Source organism: Delphinapterus leucas, chromosome 5, assembly GCF_059928025.1.
Source record: "Delphinapterus leucas isolate spDelLeu-1000000601 "Yukka" chromosome 5, BTC_Dleu_Yukka2, whole genome shotgun sequence".
Classification (NCBI taxonomy): domain Eukaryota; kingdom Metazoa; phylum Chordata; class Mammalia; order Artiodactyla; family Monodontidae; genus Delphinapterus; species Delphinapterus leucas.
Genome location: NC_143133.1, coordinates 13,431,508 through 13,444,474, shown reverse-complemented (window position 1 = coordinate 13,444,474; position 12,967 = coordinate 13,431,508). Strand labels below are relative to the sequence as shown.

The 12,967-nt window shown below is 50.4% G+C and overlaps 1 protein-coding gene across 10 annotated transcripts in view; it reads left to right on the top strand.

Moving 5' to 3' along the window:
* JADE1 (jade family PHD finger 1) overlaps positions 1-12,967 on the top strand; it is a 57,414-nt gene that overhangs the window by 35,210 nt on the left and 9,237 nt on the right. For 9 of the 10 annotated variants that reach the window (XM_089911504.1, XM_022556914.3, XM_022556915.2 and 6 more), the window contains 4 exons: positions 376-587; positions 3,548-3,715; positions 4,968-5,084; positions 8,700-9,221. In XM_089911504.1, the coding sequence (XP_089767630.1) occupies positions 376-587; positions 3,548-3,715; positions 4,968-5,084; positions 8,700-9,221 (1,019 nt within the window). The remainder of the gene's footprint in view (positions 1-375; positions 588-3,547; positions 3,716-4,967; positions 5,085-8,699; positions 9,222-12,967) is intronic. The other variant, XM_089911508.1, reaches the window with a different exon arrangement.

Genomic DNA, 12,967 nt, shown 5'->3' with positions numbered 1-12,967 from the left:
AATGCCCAAACCATAATAGGTGGTCATGGTTTTGAAGCCACTTACATGCTAGTTGGTATATATAATATTGTAATGAAACGACAGTCTAACAATATATGCATTTAATAGCCTGGAACCATTTGGGGAATGATCTTTTTACAACAAGCACTCCATCTTCAGTGCCTGACCGTAAGGGACAAACTGTTGGGTGCAAGTCTCTTTCTGCCTTTGAATTTCAAGACCCTTCCTTGGAAGGGTCTGAGGGACATCCAATAGAAAATATTTGGGGGGCACTCAGGATAGATTTGTTGATAATATTATTTATTCATTGTGCATTTTTATTAGTATAAATAGTATTATATTTATTAAAATGGTTTTGTGGCATTTTCCCTCCAGGAATGCCTGAGTTAGATGAATACACCATGGAAAGGGTCCTGGAGGAATTTGAACAGCGATGCTACGATAATATGAATCATGCTATAGAGACTGAAGAAGGCCTGGGGATTGAATACGACGAAGATGTTGTCTGTGACGTCTGCCAGTCGCCCGACGGTGAGGACGGCAATGAGATGGTGTTCTGTGACAAGTGCAACATCTGTGTGCACCAGGTATGTGGGCAGCGGGGCCCGGAAGGAGGCCCCCTGGAGTGGTTCCTCCAGACAGGGTCCATGAGTTAAAGACGTGGGCCCATCTTTTTTGTTGCTGACGGGTGCTTAGTGTTTGAAGTATTTCTTGTTACTTTTACAACCAGGAGAGTAGGACCCTCTGTGGACCTCATTCTTTCTTCGCATAGTGTCTTTATTCCCACCCACAGAAGTCAGGTTTACTGGGACTGTGTGAGCCCCTCTGCCCTGCTCCAGCACCTGGCCTTATAGCTACCGAGAACACTGGAGGGCAGGGGCGGGGAGACTCTTGAAAAGGTGGTTAGTTTGCTGTGTTAGTTGCCCTTGCACAAGCTGGATGGCTTAAAAGAACAGAAGTTTATCGTCTTGCTATCTGGAAACTAGATGTCTGAGATCAGGGTGTCGGCAGGGCCACGCTCCGTCTGAAACCTGGACGGAGAACCCTTCCTCGCCTCTCTTGGCGGTTTGCTGGCGGTTGTGGGCGTTCCTTGGCTTGCAGCCGCACGACGCTGGTCTCTGGCTTTGCCGTCACTTGGTGTCCTCCCCACGCATCTGTGTCTTCACACGTCGCCATCTTCTTGTAAGGCCGCCAGTCACGCTGGATGAAGGGCCCACCCTACTCCAGTGTGACCTCATTTTAACTGACTACATCTCCTGTGGCCCTGTTTCCACACGAGGTCACATTCTGAGGTACCTGGGGTGTTAGGACTTGCTTTAACATATACTTTTCGGACACTAGTCAACACATAACATTTGCTAACATGTTAGTAGATAAACGGAGCCCTTGAACAAGCGGAAAGGGTCCCCTTTTCTTGAAAGTTATTTCCTGTCCTCCGCGATGTCGAGAGGATTTGGCGGTTGCTTCAGTAAGGTTGGGCACTGGGTGATCTAAAGAGCTCGGGAGAATCTTAGTCTGGACCCTTACCTCTTTCGTTTATTTTTTTCATGCAATAATGAAGTAATTTGTATTTCTGTGGGGACATGTGTTCACATACACTCTTTAGTTAATAGGCTCTCCAGAGGTACTTTCTTTGAATTCACCTGTTGATGCTGAGATTTAAAACCAACTTAAAGGCTTGTGTGGGACAGTGGCTTGGGTGACCTCTTGGCAAGAAGAAACAAGTTTGCTTTGTGAAGTTCCTGACTGTTGTTTCCTTTAGAATGTGTCTGCTTCCTGGGTTTCCCTTCTGCCTGAGGACTTTACCAGCGGTGGCCTTGTCCCGTCTCATCCTGATGGGGAGACCACAAGTCTCTTGCTTATGAAGTCACGTTATAGCCCATCTTGTAGCTCTGGGTTTTCAAGTTATCTAGGCGCTTTCCTTGGGATAATGGAGAATTCTTAGAGAGATTTTGTCGTTTCAAGACCATGAGCGTTGTGGCTGCCATTGCTGCTTTTACGTTGTTGGTGCCATTTACTTGGATGATGTTTCAGTTCTTTTCCTGCCATTTTACTCCCCCCCCAGCCCCCCCACGAGACAAATCTTGTTTGAAAAAAAGGGTTCTGCTTGAAAACTGCTCACACCCTCTGCTTATAAATGAGTTAACTGAAGTCAGGGTGCGATGTTCAGCGTCCCACTGCGGGTTAGTGGCAGAGTTGGAACTGGAACTCGGGGAGCTCTGGACGACACCCACCCCCACACCCCTGCCCCGATCCTGGTCTGCTGTTCTTTCAGCCACACCACGTTGCCTATTAGCATTTCCTGTGGTTCCTTTTGCTTTTGAGATGTTCTTCATGACTTGTCTTTCAGGCGTCCTTTATTTAATCTTCTGTTTTACTTAGACTTGCTTTTCCAGTTAAAAAAAAAAAAAAAATTACCTCTTCAAATGAGACTTTGTCTAGAGTGCCTGATACAGACCTTTCTGATATTTGAAACCTTAATAGTGTCAGTTAGCTCTATTAAAAAAAATTTTTTTTTTTTTCTCCTTCAGTCAGTCTGTGTTTACAGTGGCTCATTCATGGCACCGACACAGTGCTCCTAAGCTCCAATCTTAGTGTCACTTAACTTCCCTGAACTATCATCCTGTGGTTTCCTTTTTGCGTCCTGGATATTCAGATTGCATAGTGGCTGTGTTTTTCCTGTCTGGAGAATTGGAACTATGTTACTGTCTCTCCACTTCCTGACTTGTAGTTCATTTAAGGATAAACTTCTGAACAGTTTGGTGTTTTTCAAAGGCTCTGAATGTGCTCCTGGTACCATCATGGTTTTGTTTCTTCACTTCTTTAACGTTTGCCTTTTCTTTCTTTGAACCGTCTTAATGACTTTAAGTTGCCTTGATTCCTGCAGTTTTTGCTGTCTTGTGTAATTTACCATCTTATGCAAAGCAGGCTTTGTTTTAAATATCTGCCAAAGAGACCAAATTCTCTTTGTCTAGAATGTCTCATTTTTCTGCGCCTGTTGTGCTCACTTGTGTGTGGGAGGCGGGCGGGGTGTCGGCGCCTGGTCAGTAGAGCTTGCTTAGCCCAGGGAGCGAGGCTGGTCCTTAGTTCCCTCCCCTTTTCACTGGTGTCTCGTGTAATAGCTCTGGGAGGCTCTCAACTGCTTTGTGTTTTTTCCCTCACTTTATAGCCCACCTACATCAGTAAATCAGAGAGGGATGCCTTCCGCCATCTAGCCCCGGAGAGAGTTTTGAGGATTTACTGCCCAAGTATTTAGAAACTTGATATAGATGGGTATCTGTAGCAACACAGCAGATCTTTTACAAACCTTTCTGTCCTCAAGTAGTTTTCAGGACCACCCTCTGGTAGGTAAGTACGTTGTACCTTGCACCCACCTCCTGACTGCTGCTGTGAGGCTGCCCGGCACTCTTCCTAAAAGGAGTGCCTCTATTTTGGGGGTGCTTCTGTTAAAATCTTTCTAGGCGTTTTAAAATTCGTAGACAGGGTAAAAATAACTCTTTTTTTTCTCTTTCTCTCTTTTCCTTGGGGATGTGCTGTGGCTTTACAGGCCTGTTACGGAATTCTCAAGGTCCCAGAGGGCAGTTGGCTGTGCCGGACGTGTGCCCTGGGGGTTCAGCCCAAGTGTTTGTTGTGTCCCAAGAAAGGTGGAGCGATGAAGCCTACCCGCAGTGGGACCAAGTGGGTCCACGTCAGCTGTGCGCTGTGGATCCCCGAGGTGGGTGCCCGTGTTGGTGGTTCACCTTGGGAGCCCGTGGCTGTTCATCCTCACAGGGAGCCATTCATCACTGGGCCACTTTGTAGTCGATGAGTAAAAAGACACCTTTGAATTGCTACCCATTTTTCCACCTTAAATTGAATCTCGAGCATGCTGTCATGTGGTCAGTGGTGTGTAAATTTGTGGAAGTGTTAACTGGAGGCAGCCGTGAGTTGGACTCTGGGTGGAGGTGTTCAGACTTCCCTTCTGATGCCACTGCAGCTGACCCTCCGCTGCTGCCACGCTCCCAGAAGCGGACCCGCGGCGTTCGTTCGCGCTGCGGCCTGGGTGTGGCTCTGTCCTTTCCCTGGGATGGGCCGTAAACTCCTGGGCCTGGTGAGCCATGCATACAGCACCGTCACAGTTAAAGAACCACTGCTCTAGGTCACATTTTTGTGATTTTTTATTAAAATTCTTACTTACCTCAACCTTTTTAATTTTAGGTCTGGTCTAATTTATTTCAAGTCCCAGACCTTGACTGATTTAATTTGCTTGGCTCACTCTGAGACTATCATTTGTGATTCAGATTTCAGCCTTTTTTGGCCTATGATTTTGGTGCATTTTCCTCCCGAGGAAAAGTATCTGGGAGTGATTTGGATTGAGGCTTCACGACTCGGGTCTCGGTAGCATGGGAATCTCATGGTTTGGTATTAACAGGGATGCAGTTCAGTGATCCAGGCTGAGGGGAGAGGGAGGGGACCTTATTTATCTTGGTAGTTTTCCGCTTTGTATGTAGTGATAGTTTCTGACTGAAGAGAATGGCTTTCTTTAGGGAGAGAGAGATTAAAAGTGGTCAATGTTTACTTCTGCTCCATCGTTCACAACTGATTGCAATACGTTTAAGACGGATTTCCAGTCCTGACCACTTCTTAGTGGACCAGAGGTGTAGTAGATTGATTACCTTGTCTTTGCTGTCGCTCGGGTGAGCAGAGAGCATTGGGGTGTCTGAGTGTTTTTACAAACAGGACGCTTGTGTCAGGTGACCCCCCGAGGAGGGTGTAGAGTTGGCCCAGAGCTGGCCCCTAGCTGGTCCCTGTGCTGTCCTGATGCTTTAAAGTGGGGTTTTACCTGCGCTCGGAGGGCGAGTGCCCCTTGGCATCCTCTGGTAGGAGGGCCGTGGGGAAGGAATGGATCTCTGAGTTGCTGCTGTCTGTGTTCGGCCCCTGTCTTGACGACCTCTGCCACCCTGTCTTGTTATTTCTTGGGCCTCCAGGTGAGCATTGGCAGCCCTGAGAAGATGGAGCCCATCACGAAGGTGTCTCACATCCCCAGCAGTCGGTGGGCGCTGGTGTGCAGCCTCTGCAATGAGAAGTTTGGGGCCTCCATACAGGTAACCAGCCTAGTCAGGATGGCATTATTACCCTTCCTTGTGTTCCAGGGAGCGGGACGGGGGAGGGCTCTGTGAGCTAACTGTCACAGGGTTTGGAGATGGGGCTAGAATCCAGGAAGCAGGACGAGGTTCTCACAGCCCTTCTGAGGTTGCTGAGGGATGTCTCCAGCCCAGTATACACACCTTCTATTGGTGGATAGTGTCCAGTGTGACCGGAACCCCAGCTGTAACCATCACAGGGCAACTCAGAAGTCCGCCTGAGCTGCAGGGCAGTTCCAGTTTGTATCTGGTTTCTCCCTCCCTGCCCAAAGCCTGGCATTGCAGCTCTTTCCACAGGCCGACAGCTCTGGGGAAGAACTGGAGTCTCGGCACTGGAGGCTTAGTCACCCTCTCGCCTGCCGAGCGGCAGCCCTGCCTCTGTGGCTGCCCCCGACGCCGCTGGTTTCAGAGGTGTGCGCATGGGGTGTCTTGGTGCGGTGCGCACTGTTGGAAGTCAGCTTGGCACGCCAACCCTTTTGCATTTGGCAAAACGGGGACTCCTTGGAGCACCGACCGGGTGGGTGGAGGGACACCCATGAGGTGCTGCACCAGGGGTTCTGCCCAGTCTGAATATCTGATTTTTTTACGGTACAGTGTGGGGGAGGGTGGGGCTGGGGGAGGGGAGCTTGTACGTAAGAAGCCAGCCTGCGTTTTCTGTGTCCACGTACAGGCAGGTGTAGACAGCCGTGAGGCAGATAACAGGATCACGGAGAGACTGTTGATGGCGCGCTGTTTCTTGGTGTTGTCTTAAGTGCTGCCTGAGAAGTTCCTCTCCGGGCCTCACGCTTTTGGCGTCTAGACAGGCGTGACCTCGGAGGCCTGAGGTGCTGTCCCACCGCGGTCTCCAGATGCTGTCTGCGGCTGCCGTTGGCCCTTTGCCTCTGTGGGGCCGCCAGCTCAGGGACGCCGGCCGCTCCTTGGTCCCCACGTCACAGTCCGTGGGCAGAGGTGCCGGTTTGGGGCGGCTGCCCTCTTGATGCAGGACACGCAACGGCTTGGCACACACACACACACACACACACACACACAGACACACACACACTCTCTCTCACTCACTCACTCCACAAGCTCGGTCAAACTGCCGGTCGGGGCTTTTAAAGAAATGACCTCATTTGGCAAACTCAACTTGTATTTTGGCTGATAAATATTCCTCTGTGTAAGGTATCCACTGACTGGTGTTTCTTTTTAAAAGTTTTCATTTTACACGCCAAGCTGTTGTGCTTTTTCTTCCTTATCACTTCCACTGGTGTTCGAGAATCCAAAATGTAACAGAATATTCAGAGGGTGAGGCATGAGACAGCTGGTGGGATTTGGCTGTGGACCTTGAAAATAGTGCAGATTTTTGGATGTGAATGGAATCTGCTTAAAATTAAAACATGACAAAAGCCTCTGGCCTGAGCGTTGTGTTAGGAGGGAGTGAAGGAGAAATGTTTTAAAGCCACAAAATAAAAGAAGACACAGAGCTGTGTGTGTGTGTGTGTGTGTGTGTGTGTGTGTGTGTGTGTGTGCAGATGGCCCGTGCAAACACTTGCAGGGAACAGGCTGGGGCAAACCAAGGAAAATGGACGTTTTCTTCCAAGTTACCCGATGTTCTTCTGAGGATAGAAATTACGCCCTTTACTGAGTAGGTCCTTCACTGATGTTTCCAGGAGGCGGTCGATTGGGATCTCTGTGTCTCTTTTGAAGAGAGACGATAAAATGACTTTTTTGTTGCCGTTGACCTCTTTTTCCCAGAACATGAATTTGAAGGAGGAGAGGCCAAGGAAGTTTTTGATGATTTTTCATATCTTCACAGAATAGACTGATTTTATTAAAGAATTCCTGTCTGAAATGTCTGCAGCTGGAAAGGCTCTGGCTTACGTTTCTGTAACATCTGTTTGCTGAGTCAACCTGAATAGGAAAACCCAGAGGAAGGCCATTTGGCGTCTTTACAAAGCCCCGTATAAATGTTCTGCCGTGGCGAGTTCCTCTTTTCAGGTCGGGGCGCTGAGTTGAAGTGTCGTTTAAGCCAAACACTGGTAGTGTCTCCGTCATCTGTTCCCACTTTGCTTCCCACTTGGCTGCCTGCTAGGAGGGAGGAGCACTTTGTCTTGTACTGACAGTGACCAGGGGTGTGTGTGTGTGTGTGTGTACTGATAGTGACCAGGTGTGTGTGTGTGTGTGTGTTCTGCCACTAAAGCTGATTTCACACATTCCTTGGAATTGAGGTTATTATTATAGATAAAATTACAGATTTATGTTAGTTCATGCGCTTTAAGTGTTTTCAGTGGGGGAATTGATTTTCTGTGAAGGGAGCTAGATTTTCTGTACTTCTGGGTGAAAGCGACTTTTTAATAATGGGAGAAATCATGACTGGCAGTGAGTCACCTCTTAAAGACTGCAATGATTAGGGGAAGAAGCCCCAGCCCACGCCGCTGCGATCTGTGGTGGTGCTGTGCAGGGCTCTACTGAATGAGTTTAATTAATTAAGCTTCTCAGCTGGCCTGGGGCCACTCAGTTCTGCTCCTGTCTGCAGCCCTGGCGTGCCCGGATCCCTTGGCCTCACACAATACACTGTTGCTTTTTAAGGGACTGGCTTCAGTCACCACAGGGAGCCTCCTTCCAGGAATTTGCCCAGCAAGATCAGATGGGGAGAAATCACTTTTCTCCTGCTAGGCCTCTGGCCTGCCGTCTGGATCGGAGGCACTACGGGGTTCCCCTGGTGGGGTGGTGAGAGGGAGGGGGGAGGTGTTTGGTAAGGCCGGGGCAGAGCTGGGTGATGCCTGGCCTCTACGTTGACCTGCCTTCGACCCACAAGCAGCAGGTCCCTCACGGTTGCCCTGCCAGGCGAAGCGCACACAGATCTCAGAGCTTGTGCCCCACTGGCCTGGAAGCCTCTGCGCCTGGCGAAAGCTTCCTCGGGTATGGAGACCAGTCCCATCCTTCCTGTCCTGGATTGTCCTGGTCTCCTCTTCCTTTCCAGTCTTTGGGAGTTTTTAATTCACCCTCCTCAGTCTTGAGCAACCCTCGCTGCTGGAGGAGGAGTGTGCCATTTATTTTCCCACTGGTGTTGGGACTCATCCTGGCTGTGGCTTAGGAAGGAGGATCCACGTGCCTTTCAAAACTCTGGTTGGTGGTCATTCTTCCTGAGGAGATTCTCGCCACTCAGGCTTTTTATATAAGCATTAAAAAAGCCCAGACCTATGAGAAGAGACAAATGAATGCCTCAGGATATACTCTGCATGTTGGGCACACGCTCTTCTGAGTATAATCGGAGCGCCAGGGCCCCCTTTGTCTACACGTGCCATCTGTGTGATCGTGTCTGCTTTAAGAGGCGGTTATTGGATGCAGTTGCTTTTCCAGGAGAGTTATGGTTCGGTTTATGAAAAAAGAGTTCCCTTAAATCCCAAGCTGTAGCTTGTTTAAAACACGACTGGATCTGCCAGGGTGAATCCGCGTGAAGCTCCTCTGTCCCGGCACGAGCTCCAAGTGCAGCTCTTCCTGTGCGTGTGTAGGGAGGGGGTGCCTGGCACCCGGGGCTTCAGTCACTGTCACTCCCTAATCTCTCTCCTCTTGCTGTCTGCGTGTTCTTGCCAGTGCTCTGTGAAGAACTGCCGCACAGCCTTCCACGTGACCTGTGCTTTCGACCGGGGCCTGGAGATGAAGACCATCTTGGCCGAGAACGACGAAGTCAAGTTCAAGTCCTACTGCCCGAAGCACAGCTCACATCGCAAGCCCGACGAGAGCCTCGGTGAGGGGGCCGCTCGGGAGAACGGGGCCCCTGAGTGCCCCCCCCGGGATCCGCTGGAGCCCTTTGGCAGCCTTGAGCAGAATCAGGAGGAGGCCCACCGGGTGAGTGTCCGGAAGCAAAAGCTGCAGCAGCTGGAGGATGAGTTCTACACCTTCGTCAACCTGCTGGATGTTGCCAGGGCCCTGCGGCTGCCCGAGGAGGTCGTGGATTTCCTGTACCAGTACTGGAAGTTGAAGAGGAAGGTCAACTTCAACAAGCCCCTGATCACCCCAAAGAAGGACGAAGAGGACAATCTCGCGAAGCGGGAGCAGGATGTCTTGTTCAGGAGGCTGCAGCTGTTCACGCACCTGCGGCAGGACCTGGAGAGGGTAATGGTCGACACTGACACCTTGTGGTGACGTAGAGAAGAAGATTGCAAAGAGGCGACCGCTTGCCCAGAGCAAGGAGTGGTAGCCAGTGCATTTCCTCTCAGACCCTTGTACATACTTCAGCATGAGGTTGTGTTGGTTGAATCTATTTATGGGCTGGTAAACTCACTGTGCACACACACAAGACGGCCACAGAGCCCGGGGAGCCTCTCTGATTTAAACACTTCCTCGTTAGTTCTTACTGTTCTTCTGGAAGATCAAATGGGGTGTGTCTTCCCCTCCCCCGCCCCCCTTCATTCTAGAGCTAGAGGGAACTGAGCCCCCCAGGAAGATGCCCAAGGGGTGGGCTCAGAATTGTTTACAAACTGAGTTAGAAAACCAGAGTGGATTTAATTAACGGTGAGGGGGTGGGTGGGGCGGGCCGAGGTAGGGCAGTCTCTTGTTGAACCTGGGGAAACACTTTCTAGGTGCTGGTCATGGGCTCATTAAGGAGAGGGAAGCACTGCCTCTCTGACCCAGCTCCGCCTCTTGCCTAACTGGCGGGGGCCTTCCCGGTACAGTCGCCGAGCAGAGCAGGCTGTGGGTGCTGATGTGTGGGCATGAGCTGCCATACACATGCATTTCTGTTCCCCAGGGTACTCCGGCAGTGAGGTGCTAAGTCATCACTCAGGCTGTGTATATGTTGTGTGTGCATGTGTGTCTGTGTCCGTGTGTGTCTGTGTGCTGTGTCTAGAGTGGGCGTGGGGCAGGACTCCTGGTGCACAGGGGCCTCCGATCTGACCCGGGGAGCCCCCCTGTCCCGCGCGGCGCGCTTCGAACGCCCTCACCACTGGATTGGCCCGTGTGGTGGCCCGTGGCTGCCTGGAGCCTCGGCTGGTGGCACCTTCCTGCAGCTGTTGGCTGGTTGGCGTCTCGCCCATTCTCCAGTACCTCTGGAGTACCAGTCTGGACCTCCCTTCCGGCTACAGGCAGAACTCTAGGAGCCGGCTGGCTTTTCCCCAGGGCCGCCGCCTCCCTGCAGGTAGTCTCTGACTGAAGCTTGCTAGTCGGCGATGTGTCTTAGAGCGCTTTCTTGCGTCAGCGCCCCTGACTGCCCCGACCGCCGACGGTGATTAAGTTCATTAGTGCACAGATGGAACTAAGGCTTCGGGCCCAAAGCAGCCCGTGCTGAAAGGCACCTAAGTGTCCTGAAACGGTTAACGCGTCTCCCCCAAGCACCTGACTTATTAATGGGGGCTGTGGTTCACCTGCCTGGGAGAGAATCTGACTCAGAGGTGATTTGCAGCGGGAGTGTAGGCAAAGAATAGGGACAGGGGAGAAGTACGGAACCGAAAGACCGAGCTCTCACAGAGACCTGCCCTGCCCTGGTAGAGAAGGCGTAGCAGTGAGAGTGTTTGTAAGTGTTCCTTAGAAGAGACCCTTTGAGTACCTGACAGTGCGGGCTGCTTGTGACGCCCCTTCCAGGCACCAGGTTAAGGTTCCGGATTCAGGCGGAGGCCAGGCGGGAAGAGGGTGTGTGAGGCTCTTGTGCTCCTGTGCCCCCCCCCACCCCCACCCCGGTGGTGAGTGTAAAGAAGACCTCGCCTCTCAACCACATGTATGTGTGGCCTTTTTGTTAGAGATGAGAAAGGGATTCAGAAGGGAGAAACTCGAATCCTGGTGAGAAGCCTTGTCCCAACCTGACAACTGCTGTACTTGGAGTCAGACAGTCCTCAGGAGGGAGGACGAAAAGTCTAATGTTTGGACTGTGTTTGTCTCGCAATCACCACAAAATAAAAGTGTAGAAAATGCTTGTGGTGTACTAACTCTTTTCTGTACTGAAGTCACTCAGACTAACACGCACTTACGATTAAATTCTAAACGCTTTCTTTTTGGAGTCATCACTGTTGCGTTTTAAGTAGAATGATGCCAACGATGTATGAGAAACAGGGAATAAATCAGGATTTTTGTGTGTGTGCTATTACTTATATTTACTTTATTAAAGAGTCTAAGAGATTTGAGGGCATTTAGCGTCAGTCTAAAACGGGCTTATTAAAATGAAAAATGTGTTTTCCAGAATGTTCCACGAGGCCTGCGATGGTGGAGGCTTTAAAAAGTGGAAATCTTGGCCGCCGTGCCCCAGAGTGCACAGTTATTTGTGATTATAAACAAGAAGTGTATTAGGCCAAAGACTCATCAGGGCAGGGGTGACAGTAAGAATAAATCATAAGTCTGTTTTTCAAGTAACTTAAAGTCCAGCCCAGTTCACACAACAGCATTTCGTAGCAGGTTAATATGTGGGGCTGTGATCAAGGCGTGTGGTCACTTCAGAACTGACAAGTGAGTACCCTTCATTAGAGAGGCAGACAACTCTCTGAGTGATAACGGTAGTGGCTCTTTCCTGCAGATCTACACTGTGGGGCATTTTGCACACCCGGGTTCCAGTTCTGGATCAGAAAGTTAGATGACAGGAATGGACTCAGGTGGGTTTGGGAACCTGAAGACACGATTGCCGATATATGGCGGGTGCCGTGCCAAGTTCCCAGGGCTGCCACTTCACTCTGGTGGGATTCCTTTCCCCCAAACATTGTCTTCTAAAGGATGCAATAAACGTGAGTTCAGCAAATGAGTACTTGCTCAGATAAAAAAACATGCTACCTCTGCACTCCTGCCTGGGGCATCGAAAGGGGTCAGGTCCCGGGGCACCATTTTACTCAACATTTGGTGGAATGGTCACCTCTTGACAGTCTGACAGAGGCTACAGTTGTCCCCGAACAAGAGGCATGTTAAGCTTTAGTGTTGCAAGCAATGTTTGGGATTCAGGAAAACTTGAGGTCGTTATCGAGTTCCTGAGGGCAGTGGTTCTCAGCACGTGGTCCTCAACCAGCAGCAACGTGACCTGCAGGTTTTTGGATCCCACCTCTGACTCCAGAAACGGTGGGGTTGGAGGCCAGCATTCTGTGTTTTAGGGCCCCTACGTGTTTGTTCGGGAACCACTGCTTTTGGGGAAAGCCTGACTCTTGGGTTTAACGTGGTATGAGGGGTGGCAGCCGAGGGCTGGTGGCTTTGCCTACCACCTCGCTGGCAATTGGGAGAAGATGAAGCGGGGGGTCGGGGGTGGGCGGGAGGCTAGGTCTAGCAGTCTAGCAGTGTACAGGAAGGGCCAAGCAGGGTGTGTGTTGAGGACAGAGCCTCAGTTCAGCTCTACATACAGGGGCTGCTTATGGAAGTTGCCCTTTAGGGTGTTCTGTGCATGAGAGAGGTAAGGTTTAGGGCACTCACTATACTAATGTGGTCAGCCGGCCTGGTTTATTCAGGGGCTGATTTGCTCCAGTTGAAAACCCCGACCTTTGCTTCTTGGGGTCACAGTTAGATGTCTCGTATCAGAAAGCATGGGGAATGGAAGTGGGGAATTTCCCACTTAACAGCCAGGGTGGAAATCTTTCCTGGGGGAAGTGAAGACACCAAAATTAAATTTGAGTAATATACGAAGTTCAGGTTCTCTGGCTCTGCTCTTTCCATTGACAATTTTAAGTAAAAAGCGATGTATCTCTTTTGTACATCTGACTTGAATAGGAGAGTAACCTTGTCCACTCCTAGGATGTCAGAGAGTTTGTTTCCATTTCCTATTTCCACAAGTTGGATTCCCTGTCTTAATGTAAAAACCGTTCTGTATGTTTTCCAGTTGTTTTGAGCCTGTGATAAGGATCTAGGTTCGGCCCCTTCCTCTTTTTGACCTTCTACTCTTTATCTCCCCTGGGTGGAGC